The 21294-nt window shown below is 39.4% G+C and overlaps 1 protein-coding gene across 1 annotated transcript in view; it reads right to left on the bottom strand.

The window, feature by feature from the left end:
- Positions 1-2302: 2302 nt before the first annotated feature.
- Positions 2303-21294, bottom strand: part of LOC139730339 (serine/threonine-protein kinase Nek1-like) — a 48926-nt gene continuing 29934 nt past the window's right edge. Inside the window, exons 28-38 of the mRNA XM_071641207.1 lie at positions 20284-20448; positions 19417-19560; positions 18332-18673; positions 17571-17631; positions 17103-17169; positions 16111-16370; positions 14777-14853; positions 14363-14542; positions 10950-11089; positions 10241-10373; positions 2303-3976 (exon numbers count right to left, since the gene is read on the bottom strand). Coding sequence (XP_071497308.1) covers positions 3963-3976; positions 10241-10373; positions 10950-11089; positions 14363-14542; positions 14777-14853; positions 16111-16370; positions 17103-17169; positions 17571-17631; positions 18332-18673; positions 19417-19560; positions 20284-20448 — 1583 coding nt within the window. The 3' untranslated portion in view covers positions 2303-3962. The remainder of the gene's footprint in view (positions 3977-10240; positions 10374-10949; positions 11090-14362; positions 14543-14776; positions 14854-16110; positions 16371-17102; positions 17170-17570; positions 17632-18331; positions 18674-19416; positions 19561-20283; positions 20449-21294) is intronic.

The raw sequence follows: 21294 nt of genomic DNA, 5'->3' as shown, positions 1-21294 counted from the left end.
ATTGAGAAAAAACAGTGACTTTAAACTCAATTAAAATTTCTACAAAACTCACACGATTTACCTACAATATTCCCGACAGAACTAACAAAAATTCACACAACATTGTCATCATAAAAGTAAGCAGTTATGATCTAACGGGATTACAATTTTTCGCAGGCTAGAATAGATTACACCACCGTTGCAGGGTACGCTACCTGCCAGTGCACTGGGACGGCAGCTTGGACGGCAGCTATATACATTAACATTGTGTCTCCCATATCCGGCCAATTCACTTATCCGGATGAGCGCCGGTCCTGACATGGCCGGATAATTGAGGTTGAACTGTAGACCATATTACGGACACTAACAGGTTCTCCTGTATGATATCGAAAGTGCTTGAAACTGCTGGTTTTTTTTTTCTCTCTCAAAGTCAGTGAAATTATGACTCATAGATTTTAAACATAAAACATCCCGGCAAGACATATCCGAAAAACACAAAAGCAAAAAATTAGGAGTGGCTGTTGAAATAAATATCAATCATATTTTCAATTTGCACACAGATTTCACATGCTAGTGCCTAATTGTGGAATGCAATAAATGTAGTACTCATTTGAAGATGGGAAACACAAGAAGTCTATAGAAAAGAATGGACGGAAAGGAAAAACAAACAAAAACATTTGCACATTATTAAAAAAACAGAAATTCTAGTACATGTACCTATCATGCTAGATTTCCAATACTTCACTGGCACAATGCTTGCCCCATGTCCATATCATCAGATATAGGTCCAAACTAGAGAACTCTAAATACATTGTACTGTACCTGGTAGGACTGGAGTTAAAGGTTTAGTCAAATGTGTACGCAGGCGCAAGGCGCAAGTTTCCTATAGAGACCTACGCTATCGACCTCTCTTTAGCGCTTACGCTGTGACCCATTTCCCCCGAGTCCGAAGAAGTCCGATCCACTGTAGTCAGTGGTCCGAGCACAGTTCGGCTCATGATTCGGCTGAGGGAGATGACAGCTTTAGCAAACTTCTTTTGTGATGTCATGATAAGAAGCACATATGCACGCACCCTGGCATTACTACAGACTGCGTGATGCGCAGAGAAGACAACGAACGCAACGTTACTTAGCAACACCTACAGGCTTTACTTTTGATGACAGCTCAACTTTGGCAATCTTCGTATCAATGCTAACGGTGATCGGCAGTATCATCAACAGCGCCCTCTACACTACCGGGACTATGCGCCTTTAAGGAGATTCATTTCAGTCCACATGTGACCATGTACAAGAAACCTGTCATTCCTAAATGACAAATGCTGATAAACACAAGATAGACAATCTTAACTCACATTAGACACACATCATTTGGTTTTTCTCCAACATACACTTTTGAATTGACTGTACTGAGTGACACTGTAAAGAACAACCTAGGGGTAGTTCTACCAGCTTCTGCAAAAAGGACGTAAGTCATACACGTCCACTTGATAAAACAATTTATGACTGCTGATCACTGCCAATGGATCAAGACACATGTATACAGTGTACAGTGGGAAAGAGAAAGAGCAAAATACAAGTTGGCTTTGCAGTGGCATTCGAAGCTTGTTGTTACCCTAAAACGGGATTCTATGGTTTTCTCTACTCTTATGAATATGCATTAAGTTTCATGAATATGTATCGCATTGTCTCAAATGGGAGGAAAAAAAATTATGAGAGAGGAACATGGAAATTGTAAACACACACAAATACATAGACACACAAACACGCACACATACGTGTGCTTCTCATTGTATGTTACTGTGTGTCTGGTTGAATTGAAAAATCAAGTTTCCTGTGACAGTGTGATGGTGTCCCATCTGTAAAAGTGGACATTTTTCGCAGTGTTGGAATTTTTCGCCCATTTCGCGCACCAAGAAACTTGCGCCAAAATAAAAGGTTGCAAATATTTTTGCTTGCAATACGTTTCAATATTTCATGTCTTGATTCCGTGGAATTAAAAGCATGGAAAACTCATCTTACTCAGCCGAGCGCAAAAAATTCCTCGCAAGAAAATATCCACTTTTACAGTACATAGCATGTGGAAAAAGCAACCCTATACATGTATTATGCATATGCTGCTGACTACTATCTTCACAAGAAATACCATTATCTTTATATATATATAACACACGTAAATATACATATTTGACACAGAAAGTGTCATTTACATAGATACACACATTGTGTTCTTCTAGAACACTGATCATCAAACTGCATACCAGTATACATCATTCCAGGTATAAAATGCTTTGAATGCCTGACAGAAGAATGCAGTGCACTCCTGTCATACATGTCCTCGGGACTAGTGGTTTTCTTCTGAAATACAATGTAGCTGAACAGTACAGCACATAAAGATATACATATCAATGATAAATTAGGGGCCTGGATTTTTACTGCAATGTAACAAGAATTTTGCTGTAATCATGTTTGTCGTAACAGGAGTGCACTGTACTATGAATGAAATCAACAGTACTTCAGTCCCACTAATTCATTGTGAAGTACTGATACTACAATTTCCTACCCACAGTCACTGCCACAGGATTATATCACTCGCATGGTGGAGTACACTAGTGGTGCTTTGGTTTGAATACTGCTTGTCTACTTTATTCTTGCATGTACTAAGTCCACTTTGAAGAGAGACTCAATCTACAGTGAGTAAAATGAATAATGAACAAATGAATACGAGTACTGCGAATTAATTAGTAAGTATTTGGCCACTTACAATCAATGTTCAATTTCTAAAGTAGCAAAAAATTCAAGACTGAGTTTTGGCATGCACGAAAGCAGACCATTGAAATGCCTCTTACCTGCTGCTTCGCATGATTTGACTAATAATCAATTTATCTATCTTTTGTGAATACCAGTTAAAAGAATGAATACAAATAGTGCACCCTTGTAATGAATACTTCTGCAATATGTCAATGACAAAATTCTGGCATCAAATGAGCCTTTGGTAGTGGGTGAATACATATGTGAGTACACTGGAAAATACAAAGAAATGGAAAACAATAACACTACCCTTCATCTTGGCAGCATCATTATCAAACTCTACTGCAGAATTCTAAACTAACATACCTGATGAGAAGCACTAGAGAGAAAGCCCAAAGATGATAATTGAATGATTTCTCGCATTCCTACAACATAGCGTTACACAGAAACGTCATTGTCAGAATTCACAGAAACCATCACAGGCATGACAACTGGAGGTATCTACGCTATCGAGTCTGTTCTCCACAGGAGCACCGGCTGATACAAAGTCTACTACCATTAAAAGAAATGATTTATATGACAATGTTATTCGACTAGAGGAAGAAAGACAGAAAAACACACTTCAAAGAGTGCATGTTCATGTATTTTGTCATTGGTTTTATCAAAGTGAACTGGATTAACTGCAGTGCGTAAACCAACATGACTACACTGACACAGTCCATAATATCAGCTGATGAAAAGTACAAAACACAAGGGAAAAAAAAACCACATACAGAACAATACTATGAGAGCTGCATTTATTCATAAAAAGAGTCAGACTTGCTCAAACTGGAAGTGCCATTTAAACTACAATATCAGTGTAATTATAAGTCTCTTTGGACAGCAGAGTGTGCATAGATCTAGATTTCTTTGCAGAATTCTTCCGAGCTGGGAAGAACTTTCTGGCGCCAAGTAATGGTGTTTTCGTCTCTCATCAGTCTAATCAACCAGAAGGGGGGAATACCAAGCTGTTTCACCGTTAAAGTGCTTCCGTCTGCTTTTTTTACTAATCTTCTCTTTTCCCCTTTAATATCTTTCTTGTTTTTCTTTCATCGATTAAATTCCGCAATCTTGCATCAAAGGACAGCTAACAAATCCAGCTTGCCATCAACAACAGATCCTATTTTCCCATAGCATTTTAGCTTTGTTTAGGGACCTGTCACCTCTGACTGGCTGCTTACATGTTTGGCGCCCTCTCAGTCATCATTGTCTGTAGGGAAGAGAGAGAGAGAGAGAGCAAGATAGAGACAGAAAGAAAGAGAAGGAAGAATAAAATGACTACATGAAAGCTTGCACTACGGGTTTTGGCAAAGAAAGGGACACATCACACACACGTAACATTACAAAAATAAATGAAGTTAAGCCTAAACATGTAACTACATGAAATATGAAAAATGCGTATATAAATAGCATGTTAATGAACTGCTGAATTCGTGTAATGGAAAGGAAATAAATTGAGTTAGGCAAACAGACAGGTATTTAGCAGATATGAGTAAAAAAAAAAATGTATGCTCTGCTCCATGAATGATTTCACAAAGACGAGAAGTGCAAAATCATAAAAAGCTTGATATCATTGACAGTTAACATATTATACAACTTGTAATTTAAAGCATTTTCAGTTGCCATCAAGTGCATCTAATACCCCTTTCACGCTAGTCACTCATGATAACCTGGGAGATTCAACAGACAATCAAACATGGAAAACACGCTGAAAAATGTCTTTCATACTAGCACATGAGTTCCCGGTTGAAGTACTCTTTAATGCTCTTCTGCAGTGCAAGTATGTTGGAATGCATGCCCAAAATGACCCGAAAGAATATGTTAATTAATACAATGACCTTGGCTTTTCACCCAGGCGTTTACCCATTCTGCCGTTCATACTATAGCATCACTCACGAGTCCGCAGGGACACTCGGGACTTTACCAGGGACGGTTCGATGGTAAGATTTCTGAAAAGTCACCACAAGTTATACCCGGGATTTTATTCGTGACACTTTTCATACTTCAGCGTCATGTCCGCATTCCCGTTATATGACAGGTGAAATTTGCCGAGTATGAAAGGGGTATTAGAGAGAAATGACAGGAAGAGCTATTACAGCCAAAAGTAGATTCACAGTTACCATGGCAACAACAAAAATGAGTTTCAAAGCAGTATATACTAAGCAGAAACTGCAACTGACTTTAGAGATGATTTCTTTCTGTGAGAGCGATGGGTTTTATGCCATTGAAATCAAAATGCTTTAAAATATACAAGCACAGCCACAACGGTGCAGTTAACCACATTCATCTACAAAAGTCTTACCAATTAGGCATACATAGAATAAAACAAAAGATATGTGACATTAGTAATAACTGCATGTGCCAAAGACAGAGTATTTACAGAGTATTATACTGTGAAACTTGTGTTAGTAGTGCAACAAGTAGCAGTGTTCTTGACTAAAGTCAACTTCAATGATTTTTCCAAAGACTACATTATCAGATCCATCAACAGTCATATCTTGACAACAGAAAAGAAGTGTCCTACTGTTTTTTACATATTACTGCCTATCAAAAGGAACTTGATTTCTTCCTCTTTCTCTCTTCTTAACTATTCTTTAAGAAGGAATACCAAAACACCCAACAATACATGATGTATGAAATTGACCACATAATTCCCTCTTTAAACAAACAAACAAACAAACCAATTTAGATCGCAGACATATCAGAAACAGAGTAAAGTCTACTTCTAACAGACTGAATACAGAGGGAATTTCTCTCTGGCATAATAACTAGCCAGCATGCTTCCACACGATCACCCTGTAAAGTTTGGTGAAACATTTTCAAAGTAAGGCATGCACGTATTAAAGTAACTATGTAGTGATAATTCAGGCACAAACTTTTTTTTCCATAACAACAGTTCAGCTGGAGAGGAGATACTACATACATTGTACATAATCCTAACCAGCTTTATCCACAGTGTATGTGTTTATGTTTTTAAATGTATTGTAGGGTTGCAAACACATGTTTTGATATTTATGTATTCCTAGTGACGATTACTTACGAACAAGAGCATCAATACAGACAACTACATGAATACATAATTTATGCAATTGGTATTCCTCACAGATATGAAAGTTACTACATAAAATGCAGATATTACAACCAACAACTCAACGTACAGGTATTCAATTGCGCTACTTCATCACGGCATGTTGATAAATTACTCAAATGTCTGTGTACTGTCAAATTTTAGCCAAATCCACTTTTCAGGCATTTCACATGATGCATCTATGTAAAAAGCAAGGCAAGTTTGCTATATGCTATATGATTGCTATTATATGTACAGTTAAAGTGTGGTTTTGACTTCCTTCTTTTGTCTCCTGCACATCTTGGAGAATGACATGAAGTACATAAATATTCAATTGCAAAGAATTGAATTATTTTCTAATGGTTGACTACTTCTGTATAATACATGATCAAACCTCGATCATTTAATGACAAATTAAATGCATGGAAACGAATGCGTGTTTTTAGGGATGTCCTGGTTTTTTTTTCTTTGTGTGTGTGTGTGTGTTTTATCCATAAACAAAATTATATCTGCCATTATCTTCAGTTATAAACACAATATTCACAATACGCCTGCTTCAAAAGTCTTCTGACTTTGTTGTTGTTGCTGCCATAGTAAGCCAAGGAATGTACCCTGCAACAAGAGACTGAGGTTGCCCTGGCAACAATATCATTACACAGTGCCTGGGTCCTCTAGCAGTGATAACAATATATGTACATCTAGTTGTGATCCGTCATATAAAAATAATAGTTGTACTGGGTATCATAGACATTGATGACATACAAACCCATAATGTGATTGCTACAAAGTCTACTGGAGCAATGGATTATGAGCAAGCAAATATGGATTTTTTTTCTTCCAATTTCACACAATATTAGTTTAGTTAAAGCCCCACTGACATATTGAGGACCATATAAGAGCTTCCATAGTTAAATGAGAAATACATATATGAATTACTCCCTCACTGCTTCCACAACCAATGTTATGTCAGGCAGGAATTAGCATTCCTGGTAATGGTTAAATATGGATAAGTGTGGCAGGTAGCTGCTGAGTTGTGGTTGTATAATATGCTGATGATAGGTAGTGCTGATGTCTGGATGAATGAACGACAAGCATCGAGGTGGATGGTGGATGGTCAGCCGGTGTATGACTGTACGAGCGATCACAGAGTCAAGCTATCGGTTGTGGTTGCATGCGTTCTAGGAGGTGTGCATGCTATTTGGCCTTGTTACTTCTTAAGCGCTGGTATAAGAGTTAGGTAAAAAAAATGAATGGAAACAAGAATCGACACGATGTGAATGTGTGTATGTGTGTGGAGGTTTCCTGCGTGTGTAGAGGAGTGCTATCCGTGGGGTCCAGTGGGATGACTCGAAGTTGTGGGGTGTGTCATGAGAACAGGAGGCCATAGTCTGTGAAGCGTACACTACAAACCCACTTGCCTTGGCCTACTTTAAATTCATTGCTGGGGCAAATAATATTAATTGGCGCCTGCCTGTTAAATGTATGTATGGGGATGGCATCTCTCCCAAACGTCGCTTCACTTTAGGCAGGTGAGAGAATCTTCACTTTATAAACTCCCCTGATATGAGCTTTAAACGCAGATATGCGATTGTATAAATCAATGCATCGCAGTTGGAAGGGAGTCTGGACAGGTCCAAATGATTCTTACACCGTACATCACAACACTTAGAAAGGCTAACTTTATCCGACAATAGATGATCGCTGTTTTGTTTTTGTTTACTTGTTTCATTTTTTTATTGGGAGCGAGGCTAACACTCCCTATGCTTGCTGGTGTGTCCCACTTTTCTAAACATGTCAAAGTCAACATCATCATGAAAGGTGTCTAGCGATATATAAAATTGATGGGCTCTTGCACCGTTTTCCCCACCTCGCGGTCATACCACTGTACCTCCACAGCTAAATCTTACTGCTACAACTGTACAATCGTATCAAATCAAATACAGTCATGTCATATTTACATGCAGACTTATTTTTGCAGCACAATGCAGCTCTGTCGGATGCAGTTAATCATGATCTATCAAAAATAAGACACAGAGGCAAACTTAGGGTTAGTCTTACTCAAAGGAACGTGCTGTTTGCAAAACAATGCAAAATTCTAGAATACTCATGCTTCAGAATCATTTCATACAACTTTGAAAAAAAAAAGGAAAATAATAATGGGGATTTAGGGGGAGACAATGACAAATTTTGCTTTCCTCACGTCAAACAATATTTTTATTGCATAGTGCCTAGCAAAATAATGTACTCATACATTATCATACTCTATTTCGATGAATGAAAAAAAAAACATACAAGCGAAAAATCAAGTTGAGTGATATCAATACTCTGACTGCAAGAAATTACCACAAGTCGCCTTTCAAAATATATATACAACCAAAAAAAAAAAAATCATCTCGTCTGTGGCTATAACTACTCTATGAAGTCCTGTTATGATATTTGAATGATATGCAGAGTTTCTTCAAGAAAACATTTCAAGAGTTTCTTCAAGAAAATGCTAAAATCAGGAAAAAACATTAATGACCATGGCCCTCTCTGCCAAGCCAAATCTCTGAGGAGGGAATCTGAATACACCGGCATGGTTCTTCAGATTTTTAACTCTTAAAATGTCACATAAAGTTCTGTGGGGGAAATGATGCCCTGCTAGCCAATAACTTTGATGACAGACTGATAGATACTTTTGAAAACTTGTACAGTATAATTATATGGTAGACTATGAAAACAAAATCAGTCAATCATCTAGCAGTTTGGGTGTGATGTTATTAAATATTTGAGAAACACTACAACCAGACGTTTCCCACTGACAACATTTTGTGGACTGTGGGGTAAGTGTGCCAGCTAGCTACGAGTATATGAACATAACATGAGAGAGGGTGAGGTGTACTGGGAAAGAGGGAGGGGCATAATGTACAGGTCTGGTTGAGGTGAGGATTTAGCTTTTAATGTTTTGCGAGATATTCAGAAACCACTCTATGAGATGTCAAAGAGCATGCAATTCTAAGGGGTATCAAAAGTTTATCTGATGAAAATCGGTTTTGAAATGGCTGAGATATCCAAAAACAAGGTGAAACAAAGAGATCCTAATAAAAAGCATGACCTGTCGCCTTTTATTATCATCACTTTTTGGATATCTCAGCCATCTGAAAACCAATTTTCATCAAATAAACGTTGAATCCTTCTTAGAATTACATGCTCTTTCATATTTCATGAGAGGTTTCTCATTATCTCACTTTGGAATGCTATAAACCTGAATCCCTACCTCAACCAGTACTGTACAGTCCCTTTAAAAAAAGACAACTGCCACACCACTGCACACTTTGCTTCCACCGCAGAGATCTTCCACCCCATCAAACAAACACATGCCATGTCCTCCAACACATGCCATTATCAATGACTCTGAAAGGCTTTACATATATCCCCTTCTTCAAAATGCAACATATTATGCAATGCTGCCCACTCCCCATTTAAAACATGGAAAACATATTTAGCAACAATTTGAAGATTCTAGAATAAAATAATGTCAGTACCATTTCAGAAAATGTAAAAACTGAACTAACAACAGTCCCTAAATTTCATCATGTTTTTTGTTTTTTTTACTTAAAAAAAAAAAAAGTATGATTTGTACTCTTTAAAGAAAACTATGATATGATTTGAGTCAATAGCATGTATATACAGTCATAAAGACCTGGGGTCCATTTTAAAAATGTCTTATGAGAGACTTTTTGCTCTAATGACACTCTTATGAAAAACTTCATGAAATGGATTTGAAAATGTCTCTCATGGCTACAGTGTACATATGAGCGACTTTGGCCATTTTGAGACTAATGTTTAGACTTTTACGTGATGACTTGATGAAACGGAACCCCTGGAGTAACTTAACTCCTTTGTGCAGTTCAACTGGATTCCTCTGCCTTCTCACATAATCACTATGTTCCACTTAGAATATGACCCCTCTTACAGCTAGCTCATTACCTTTGACCTTGAACATTTGCTGCTATTTCTGGTGCATTGAAAGAAATAATTACCTCTTCAATCATTTCTATTCTACATATTTTTTCCTCCCTTCAATATCGCATTATACTTGGATATTTTCAGCTTGAGTTATGGACAGATAATAATTTTTCCCCCAAAATTACTTTGACATCAGGAGTGAATGTATGAATGGATGGATGCACCTCCCCCCCCCCCCCCAAAAAAAAGCAAACAAACAAACAAACAAAAAACCTACGTCTCTGACACCTTTGGGAATGGACGTATCAAAATTGACTTTCCACTTGTGAGTGAACAGGTACATATGACAGCGTAGGAGGCTGACCTTAACTTGAGTAAATCAACAGACTTTCAGCAGCAGTGTGTTGAGTAGAAAAAGAAGAGACAAAGCTAAGCTTCAGTCACTGGGAGACATCCTACCTTCAGTGTATGCCCCATCAGCCATGACCAGCTGAAGAATCTTGGTGTAGAGCTGACCTTTGCCCTCTCCGAGAATGTCGTTCACTCGCTTGGTACCTTCCTCGATGTTCTCGTCTTCATCTTCATGCATTGCCTTCAGGGGTCAAACAACAACAACAACATAAGAGTCAGTCATTCCAAGTCTTTGATTTGACAAAATAACCAATAGAGGTAACAACTCAACGGAGATGAAATATTTGATGCTCCTACACATTTTCAATTTTGCACATTTTCAGTGCTCTGAGTCTAATCAAATGCAATAGATATTATTCACAAAATATTATGGCAACAAAAAACTGTTTGAAGAAGGGAAAAGGCATCCAGCTGCATGGTCAGACTGACAGACAGACAGATAGAATCAGTCGAGGAAAAATATAAAATCCTCTCACGCAACTACACAGAAGAGACATTAAGCTGAAAGGAAAACAAAAAAGGGTCAAACACTTATTCCTGAATTTCACTGGCAATGCAGGGCATAAAATTTACTTCTCAAAAAGAATTTTCACATGTCAAGAATATTTCTAATGCTTCACGCCACTGTTTGTATTTATTTTGAGCCCTAAAGATCCATAGGGGGCAGCAGATAGGCCATCGAAATTACGACACGTTGCTCGATATATTATACACATACAGGAGGTATCCTCTTTTGGTCACTATGGCAACCCCTCACCTGAATAGACTTGTAGGCCTTGAGGAACGTGTCACATCCCAGCTCCTTCTCCAGCTGGAGCCGGGATTCCTCTAGCCGGCTGAAGACGCTCTCTCGCTCCTCCGCTGACATCCCCGACTCTTCCCCCTCGCTCCCTTCACCTATCAGCCAATGAATGATTACGACTGTAGTTAAAATCTTGCTTTATCCATGACAAAACCAGTGGAACCAATGAGTTGAATATTAACATTTGTATCGGGGCAATTACCCCTCGGCTAAATACTGGTTAGTGATTAAGCTTAGAGTAAAGATTAGGGTTAGGGTAAGAGGGTTAGGTTTATGGTTAGAGTTTGGATTATGGTTTGGATTATGGTTAGGATAAAGTTCAGGATTAGGTTCAGGATTAGGGTTAGGGTCAGGGTCAGGGTCAGGGTATGGGTTAATTGTCCAGGGGGTATTTTGCCCTGGAACCCTTATGGACTGATTTGACCTGGCAGCAAAATCCGCCATTACTGCAGTGTCCTATGTGTGCGAGCATATGCGATATACACGGCGACGGGCTCGCACCTGCTGCAATATATATCATGCATTCAGCATACATGAGCGTGTTTGGGACACTGCAGTACTGGGCCATGGGGGATTTTTTCCCAAGTCGGATTGGTCTATACAGTTTGAACCTCCTTGATAAGGCAGTAGCTCACCATGATTCGGTTTCAACTAGTAAAGCCATTCATTCATCATCATGACAGAAAACTGATTATATTCTGCAAGCATTACTACATTACCCATGATTGCACAAAGAACAAATCACACAAAACCTGAACTAAGGATGAGGAAAGTCAAACTTACGGCTACTTACGCAGAGAGTGGAACCATTTTGTGTTGTGGCAGGAAACTTCTAAAGTTCATTGACAACTTAACTCCAACTGTATCCATCAGCATCTGATCAGTGCACTTAACCTATGGGAATTCCTTGTGCCACAATACCATGAATTTTCATGAGAAAAGAGCTAGTATTTTACAAAGTATGGCCATCAATACGTTATCTTTTTCATACATAATCAGCCCTTATAAGATGGCTTCCTGAACTACAACTTGAAAACATCATCTGGGTCCTGTTTCTATAGAGTTGCGATTGATCTTACACTCAATTTATTGAACATTATTCGGTGAATCGAGCATAAGTTCAATATTGAGCATAAGTCCTGTTTCATAAAGACACTTATGTTTGATTTCACGAAAAATCAAGCGCAACTTTCAGTAGATTGAGCGCTACCTGCGATCAACTGAAAGTTGTTCATGAAACGTAATTTGTGATTGATTGCAACTTACACTCGATCTCTATGACACAGGCCCCTGAACTCTAACAAGGCAAGTGCCAAATTCTGTCTCGCCCATTCGCGTACAAAGAACTAATATTTTTTATAACTCCCAGAAGTTAATTGACCTGCTTATGACCTTTAACCTTGTGGTGACCTTCAACACCCCAAGGGACATTTACCATCCAAGTTTGGTCACAAACGGACAAAGGGATCAAAAGTAATGAGCCATATCGAAACGCGCTTTAAAAACTTAACATTGGGCCCTAAAAATTTGTTGACCCCTTTCGGTGACCTTTGACCTTGTGATGACCTTTAACTCCCCAAGGGACATCTACCGTCCAAGTTTGGTCACAAACAGACATAGGGATCAAAAGTTATGAGCCACAATTCAAAACGCGCGCCTAAAAACATAACATTGGGCCCTTAACCCTAACTAGACCGGGCTATTTAGGTAGTTGATAGAGCCGGGGGGGGGGGGGGGGGGGGGGGTGGGGGGGGCCTACCAGGCCCCCCCCCCTCCAGATCTCGGCCGTCGACCGCTAGCGATCGCAACGAAAAATTGGCACACACATTGCCTATGATGTAATCTAAAATACCATGAAGTTAATTTTTCAAAAAAATTATCATTTATGCTAAATTATGCTAATTTATGCATAATGATGCATAAAATCAGACTATTTGGTATTAAATCACAAAATAAAGCTCAAAACAGGCACATTTTTTCTGTAAATATTCTTTTTAGTGTCCTTAGCAAATGTAATTAAAAAATTGTGATATCAGAAAAAATTCTTAAGTATTTTATTGTTTTTTGAATTTATGTATATCCTTGTTTTTTCGATGAAATTTGTCCGTGACATCGCTCCGAACAAGAAAATATGTTTATTCATTGATTTAATCTATAAAACACCAAAAATAATCATGCTTTTATGAAATTTGCCAGTAAGCACAGTTTCCATTGAAATTGTACACGAATTCACGTTTTTGAGCAATTTTTGGTCTGACAATGCATGTAACATATTTTATGCGTAACTTCGAAATCATGCGCCGGCGCATCGCAAATTTGGTGTCAAAAGATGCGGGAGACTCGAAAGAAAAAAGTCATGAAACATTGCGCGGAACATCGAGGGGTGGCCTCGGAGGCCCCCCCGGCCTAGTTAGGGTTAAAGTTTGTTGACCCCTGTCTATGACCTTTGACCTTGTGACAACCTTCACCTCCCCAAGGGACATCTTCCATCCAAGTTTGGTCACAAACGGACAAAGGGATCAAAAGTTATGAGCCATAAACGAAATGCGCCCCAAAAACTTAACATTGGGCCCTAAAAGTTCGTTGACCCCTGTCTGTGACCTTTGACCTTGTGGTAACCTTCAACTTCCCAAGAGACATCTACCATCACCCAAGTTTGATTGCCATTGTAGCAACATGTGCTGAGTTACGTGTGATAAGAGTCTTGCAAGTCAACTTTAACGTATGACCTCAAATGACCTTTGACCTTATCATGTGACCTCTTACGGCACCATAACATGAAGGTACCCCCAGTGCATCCATCACCCAAGTTTGATTGCCATTGTAGCAACATGTGTCGAGTTACGTGTGATAAGAGAGTCTTGCAAGTAAACTTTAACGTATGACCTCAAATGACCTTTGACCTTATCCTGTGACCTCCAACGGCACCATAACATGAAGGTACCCCCAGTGCATCTATGACCCAAGTTAGGTTGTAATCCAAGCAACTTAATATGTGAAGTTATTTGTCAAAAGAGAGTCTTGCAGGTCAACTTTAACATAGAAAAGAGAGTCTTGCACATACTCTTTAATATATGACCTCAAATGACCTTTGACATCATCACATGACCTCCGACAACACCATATCATGAAGATACCCCTAGTGCTTCTATCACCCAAGTGTGGCTGCCATTGCTGTAACAGTTGCCAAGTTATGCATCATAAGAGAGTCTTGCAGGTAAACTTTAACATTTGTGACGGACGACGGACGGACGACGGACGACGGACGGACGCCATTTGGATCCCTTAGTCTCGCCTTCACCTCCGGTGGGCGAGACAAAAAATTAGACCATATTTCCCAAAAAAGATTTGAGAGACTCAGTTCTTACCCGAGTCCCAGTCCTCATTTATCGGTTTGCTCTCTCCCGAGTTCTCTTTCTCGTCCTCCTCGTCATCATCCCCACCATCTCCATCCTCCTTGTCCGGGGATGAAGGAGACGACTTGCTGGTCTTCCCATCCCCGTCCTCCTCTCTCGCATCATCATCATCTTGGGGTGTGTCCGCCGCATCTGCACAGTTGGAGTGACCCAAATCAAACGCTTTGTTGTCAATAACATCTCACCTGCAAATCTTCCTTTACAACCCCACACTTTTTCTGCTTTCACACATCAAACAACTGCCATGGCATTATGTCTTTGTGTGTATGTGTATGTGTGTGCGTGTGTGTGTGTGTGTGTGTGTGTGTGTGTGTGTTAAAAAAAAAGTTATCAATTTCAGATATTAGACACAACTTATCATCTTACCTCTTGCTTCTAGAAGACTCTTCATGGACTCCACCAAACTCTGATACTCTTCCTCCTCCTCATCCACAACATCCTCGCTGTAAGGGCAAAAACAGACAAAATACTAGGGATGTGACACGAATTATCTTCATATGGCAATACATAATACATACCCTGACGTGAAATTTGCAAAGTAATGTCTTGTTGCTTTTCTGTGCATCAAAACCCCTGTGGAACAAATGAGACCAAGGAAGTAGGGTATACATGGTATATTTTCATGAATTTTGTGAGTCCACTAATATTCGCAAAATTAACAACTCACAGAAATGTTGTATATTCTCTTCCCGAAAAAGAATAATACTTGTTTCTCATTTTGACTCTGTGGTTCTCTATTGAGAATTTAGCCGGTCGCAAAATTTGTCTAACAAGTCCCAAATTGTGAAATAAATGGGGTATACAGTACATGGATTGATGGAGAAAAATAGCAAAATGGCTCAAGATTTGGCCGGGAATTCTCAATCTGCATGTACAACTGTACAACATACACATCATGCATACAGATTATAAACACAGAGCAAGCCGTGCCCGATTCCATGCCATCTACTGTTTGCCTGTGACTGACCTACACACTTCTACGTGCTGGAGTTCTGAGTAGATAGTTCATGACCAGCACATTATTGAACGACTCTAGACCTTAGGGTGTGGGAGATTCAGAGATCACACAGCGCAATAGATAATGAGGTAAGCTAGATGAATAAGGTGAGAGAAATAAATACTGTAGTGTGAAACAAAATGCAGAAGACTTACAGGAAGGAGAGACAGAAGAAATCATTTACTGTATGCCATATATTTTGTGAGATTTTCATTTCTGCAAATTTTGCGAGCTGAGAGCAACTTGCAAATCTCACAACACATGAAAATATCACCTCTGAACTGAACACGAATGCGTGTGCACGCAACACTTCTCTGTTTATTACTGTACTCCACAAGTGTGAATTTAACCACTCACAAAATTGTCCCGAAGTCCTGATTCACGAAAAATTAGACTCGTTTAATATACTGTAAAAGTGGAAATGTTTGAGGTGTAGAAACTTTTGCACATTTCGCAAGACCAGAAACTAGTGCAAAAAAAAAAATCACACAAATATTTTTGCTCGTTATGTGTGCCATTATGTAAGGTCTTGATACTGCGAAATTAAAAACACACAAAATTCACCTAACTCAGCAGAGCAAGAAATATTACTTGCATGAAAATATCCACTTTTACAGCATGGCATACAGTCGTCACCATGAAGAAATATATAAAAGAGACATCTGAAATGTAAATAAAGCAATAGAAAACTTATAAAACGAACATTTCATCTTCCTGATTCTCTTCTTCTTCCTCCTCCTCCTCCTCTTCCTTCCTTGCGGTCAGTTCCGTGAGTTGTCGGATTAACTCTGCACTCTCCTCGTCGTCGTCTTCATCCTCGTCCACAACGTCGTCACCCTTGAGGGCGGCCACGTCGATGCTCTGTGCCACGATGCTCTCCTGCTCAGCGGCAAAGAACGGGTTCAGGGCCATGGTGGTGCGGAACAACTGCCTCAGGTCTGGATCAGAGCAGGTCCTCAAGAGCTAGAAATGTGCAACAACAAAACAACATGACACACACTCCACCAAGTTTATCATATTCAAATGCAGCATCACATAAAAAAGTCATTATAGTTTTGTTTTGAACACCCACAGGCTCACATTCATAAAAAAAAGACGACAAAATTCTTTGAGTCCTTTCATTAACAATTCCACTCTCAGAGCATTCACAACTCTATTTTTCATTGACATATTTGGAAACACTTCTATTCTTGGAACTGTATTATTAACCCCTTCCTTCCTGGAACTGCTTCTTTAACCTTTCCATTCAATTCATTCCCTTCAATTTTCCAAATTATTTCATATGCCTCTTTATGCAAGCTTTCAATACTCAGAATTTTCTGGTTGACACTTTAGTTGTCAGTCACTTTTTGTAAACCATCAAATGTTGAGAGCCTTCACAAACCTAACCTAACTTATACGCCTTTCTTCCCTCAGATCCTGTTCTGTTAACCCATTCCTTTCATTAACCATTTCATTCTTACAGCCTTCACAAGCCTATACCTCTACAGAAACCAGTTTGTACACCATTCTATTTTCAGAGCCTGTTTGCCACTCCTTCCATTCTAGAGAGCCGTCTCAGCAACTTTTCCAATCTCAGGGTTTGTTTTTGTTTTGATCTATTTGCAAACCTTTCCTCCCCCTATAAGTTTTGCTATTAACTCTTCCATTCTCACAGTTCAATAAATTGAATGTTGCACAAGACTGCGGTCTCACCCTTGGAGCAGTGTCAAAGAATCCGGTAGACAGTCCAGCGATCATTTTTTTCTTGGCTGACTTGTGCCTAGTTGCATGACAGAGACAAATATAAGCAAAATAAAATAATATGACATCATTAAACGAAGAAACCTAACATAACTTGAGGAAGTAAAACTTTATTCTATACATTACTTTCTGATTTCAGTAAACTGGTCGCTGTTGTGAAATTCTAATCTAGCAAAATACCAGGTAAATGGAATTTTGCTGTTACAACCTCAACATGTTTACGAACTCCTTAAACCATTTCCCATGGTCAAATGATAATTTTCTCTTCAATTTCACTTCATGATTATATATTCATTCAACTCGTCAAAGTGTACTGCTATCTCATTAAGACCATTGATATGCCATTGAAAATATAAAACTTTTTTTTTAATAACAATCACTTCTCATCCTCCAAAAAGAAAAGACCAAAGAGGGACATACTCTTCGACAGCATCTTCCTCCTCCTCATCATCATCCTCAAGATCCACAATGTCCAGGGCATCTAAGAATACAAGAGACAAAAATGGAATATAAAACATACACATATTTATCTGTATATATAAATATATATATATATATATATATATATATATATATATATATATATATATATATATATATATACAAACATATGCATTGCAATCCAGAATGAAAGATACAAATACACAAACATGAGTGTGGCACGACTTTGAGGGCTAAAACAAAATGCCTCAGCCCACTGTATATAGTGTGAAGTGGGATTGCAAACTCCTAAAATCAAATATAGGTGCCCTGGATTCAAGGCAATGCTGCGTTTGGTCGTAAAGCTATTGCACAACAAATTGACATCTGAAGTAAGTGGTCATGGCTGAGATTATGACTAGATTAGATATGTATTTGGTCCAAGTGTAACTCTTACTTTTTGTCCAATAGGGCAAAAGGAAAATGTAGGAGGCAAGAATATGCATCATATACAACAAATACTGTATAAGCTATTATTTTCGCGAATTTCGCAAATCACAGTCAGATCGCGAATTTTACGACACATGAAAATGTCGCATTGCGACATAGATAGTACCGCATTTACGATACCGTTGGTGTCAATTTGCGAAAATGTCTCTGACCTCCACATTCGCGAAAATAACAGCTTATACAGTAAACACCTAAACTGTAAACATTCCCATCACCACAGCAACGAGCAAAATCTTTCTGTGATTCCTCACCTTTCTTGACACCAGCACCAGATGGTGGGCTACCCTTCTGGGTCGACACCTTCTTCAAAAACTCCCCATCGCCGTCACCCTGTCCAGCACCCTTCTCTGGGCTGTCCTTCTCCTGGTCGTCGGGTTGCCTCGGGCTTCTCGCCGATGATGAAGATGACGACGGGGGCGACCTCTTGGGTGGGGACAGGGAGTCTGGCTTGGGGCTCTTAGGGGGCGTGGTCTTCACACTGGGCGGGGCAGCGGTGGGAGGGGTGCTCGGAGGAGTTAGTGGAGACCTGGGCGTCTTGGGCCGAGATTGCTCCCTGGAACTGGGAGATGATGACTCCTGCTGACTTGAAGCATCTACAAAGGGGAAATTACACATTACAGCAAGGTTTACCCAATGGCAACTTAAAATATGGAGAAAACACTATGTACCAGTGCATACTTCAGATAAGTTAATGAATTTTCAAATTCATGATGTATTTAGAATTAGTGTGTCATGAGCATTAAACCAGCAACTGACAGCAAATCACATCAATGTTTCTGGATAAACCCCATAAAAACAATAACAAATAACAACCCAACATAAAACTTGTCTTAAATATGTAACCTGAACTTGTTTGAGAAATTTAAGAGCAAAAAAGTTACTGTTTGATGTTTGGGCCCTAGTAATAAACCAAATGAAGTTTTAGATGCTGCAGTTTCTGATGTCCTTTAATTGGCAGATGCTTCAATGACAAAAAGGTCTAACTCCCAGGCTGTCCAAAATTAAGCAGCAGTGGTGACTGTGATTACTGTAATCATCTTCTTCATCACCACCATCATCACCATCACCACCACCACCACCATCATCATCATCATCACCATTATCATCACTAACTATCATCATCACCAGCACCATCCCCATCAACATTATAATCATTATCACCCTCATCACCATCATCATCACCACCATCACCACCATCACCACCATCATCACCACCATCATCACCATCATCACCATCATCACCATCATCACCATCATCACCACCATAATCACCACTTTAATCATCACCATCACCACCTTCCTGAGTGGGTATGGCTCACTAACGGCCCTCTCTCACCTTTCTGTGCCTGCTTCGCCGTTCCCTCTTCGCCGCTCCAGGCGGCTTTCCCCTGGGGTGGATCCTTCTCGTCCACTGGCTGGGGGCCACCTCCAGTCTTGACTGCATCCTTCTCATTCTTGGCGTCGATGGTTTCAAGATCCGCTGTGAGGACACGCATCACAACACACATACTTCAAAGTACAGTGATCACTGGAAACTGCTCAAGTAGGAGCAATACCAACATGTAATGAGAGTCTGCGTTACAAACCTTGTCATTTGTTATCTTTATTGGCCAATCAAGTCATACATCCTATCTTACGTAACTTTGCACGCCATTTTCTATAGACAGTACAGTGTCACATTGCGAAAATTAGTGCCATCAATTCTGGCACAATAATGCAATACTTCCTACCTGCTTGATGTGGGTAGTCGACACAAATGCATGAATGTAAAATAACTACACAGAAGCAAAGCATGCATATAGCAAGCATGCTTGAAGTTAAATGTCATGATAATATCGGTAGTGTAACACTAGCAAAATTATTGTGCTAATGTCTACCATGATCTGTATTACACTGAACATTTTAATACAATACTCTCTGTTTAATCGGGTACCGCTTAATTTGCTTACAAGCTGAAAACGATTTCCGACGTCTTTACAGGATAATCAGGTAGGCATTACAGTTAAATGGGTAGGAATTTTTCATATTAACTTGATCTATTTCCAAAGTGTTGGGCAGAAAGCCTTGAAAATTTGTGTAAAACATAAATTATGAAGAAACTGTGAGGTGCTGAAAGTCAATACATCACATTTCATGGAGAGATGGGGTCTTAATGTGCCATACAGGTGAAAGAGGAAGGAAGCAAAGGGGCGAAGTGACAAACCTGACTCCTTGACATCTCCTGCCTGCTTGCTGTCAACCTCCGTGACGACCATGGTATCCTTGACGACAGGAAGCTTGTCTCTGGGACTCATGGGGTGGTCCTTGATGATGGTCACCCCCATGGGACTGCCCCCTGCAGTGGGCGGAGTCAGAACCTGGGTTTGACCTACACAGTGGAAATGAGAAATCAGTAGAGATTGACTCCCAGTAAACTAACAGTACAATCCCCATTTGCACATGCAACAAAAGCAGCTGTAAATCTGGCCTCAGGGGCCATCTTGATACTGATGTATTCAGTCTATCGAATGCAAAGTTCTCTTTTTTTATGAGTATATCATGAGTGAGAAAGGAAAGAAAAACTAGAGCAATTTGACTGTTGCTATTAAACAGTCTACTGGAATGCCTCTGCTTGTTACACAGTTACTACATCTGTTACAAGAACACAGCCATTTCATTTATATTATGAAGAAGCTCAATAATCTTGACCAGCGAGGATTGACTGTTAACCCTTGCTGAACATGACAGCAATATTTTCAAATCTACATGTGCATTACTATCAATTACACTAAATGACAGCAATATCTAACTTTCACTCAATGGAAGTTTGGCCAGAAAAAGAAAAAAAGAAGACATTTTAGCCGAAGTTTAGCGACCTTTGATCTACACTTCATGCAGCATGTCTGGGATACAACAAAAAATCCACTGAGAGTGTGTGTAAAAAAATCTACTGAGAGTGCGTGTGTGTTTTTTGTTTTTTGTTTTTTGATAACGATAACAAGAAATGGGACAGGCAGATGGATGGACAGATAAACATCCCGAAAAATGAATGCCTCGCACTCACCCTCCGAGGCAGAGGCATTAAAAAAGAAGTAAACATCAAAATTTCCCCCCAGCTATTATCGAGAGCAGAAGAGAGCGTTTGTTTGAGACACCACTGTACAGTGGACTCCTGTTATAACGAAGTCCTCGGGACCGGCCGTTTTCTTTCGTAATATCTAAATTTCGTTATAAC

Source organism: Diadema antillarum, unplaced genomic scaffold, assembly GCF_040938485.1.
Source record: "Diadema antillarum isolate AM-2024a unplaced genomic scaffold, OU_Dant_1.0 seq00000301_RagTag, whole genome shotgun sequence".
NCBI classification, from domain to species: domain Eukaryota; kingdom Metazoa; phylum Echinodermata; class Echinoidea; order Diadematoida; family Diadematidae; genus Diadema; species Diadema antillarum.
The sequence above is the reverse complement of the archived record's forward strand: the minus strand, read 5'-3'. Positions and strand labels throughout refer to the sequence as shown.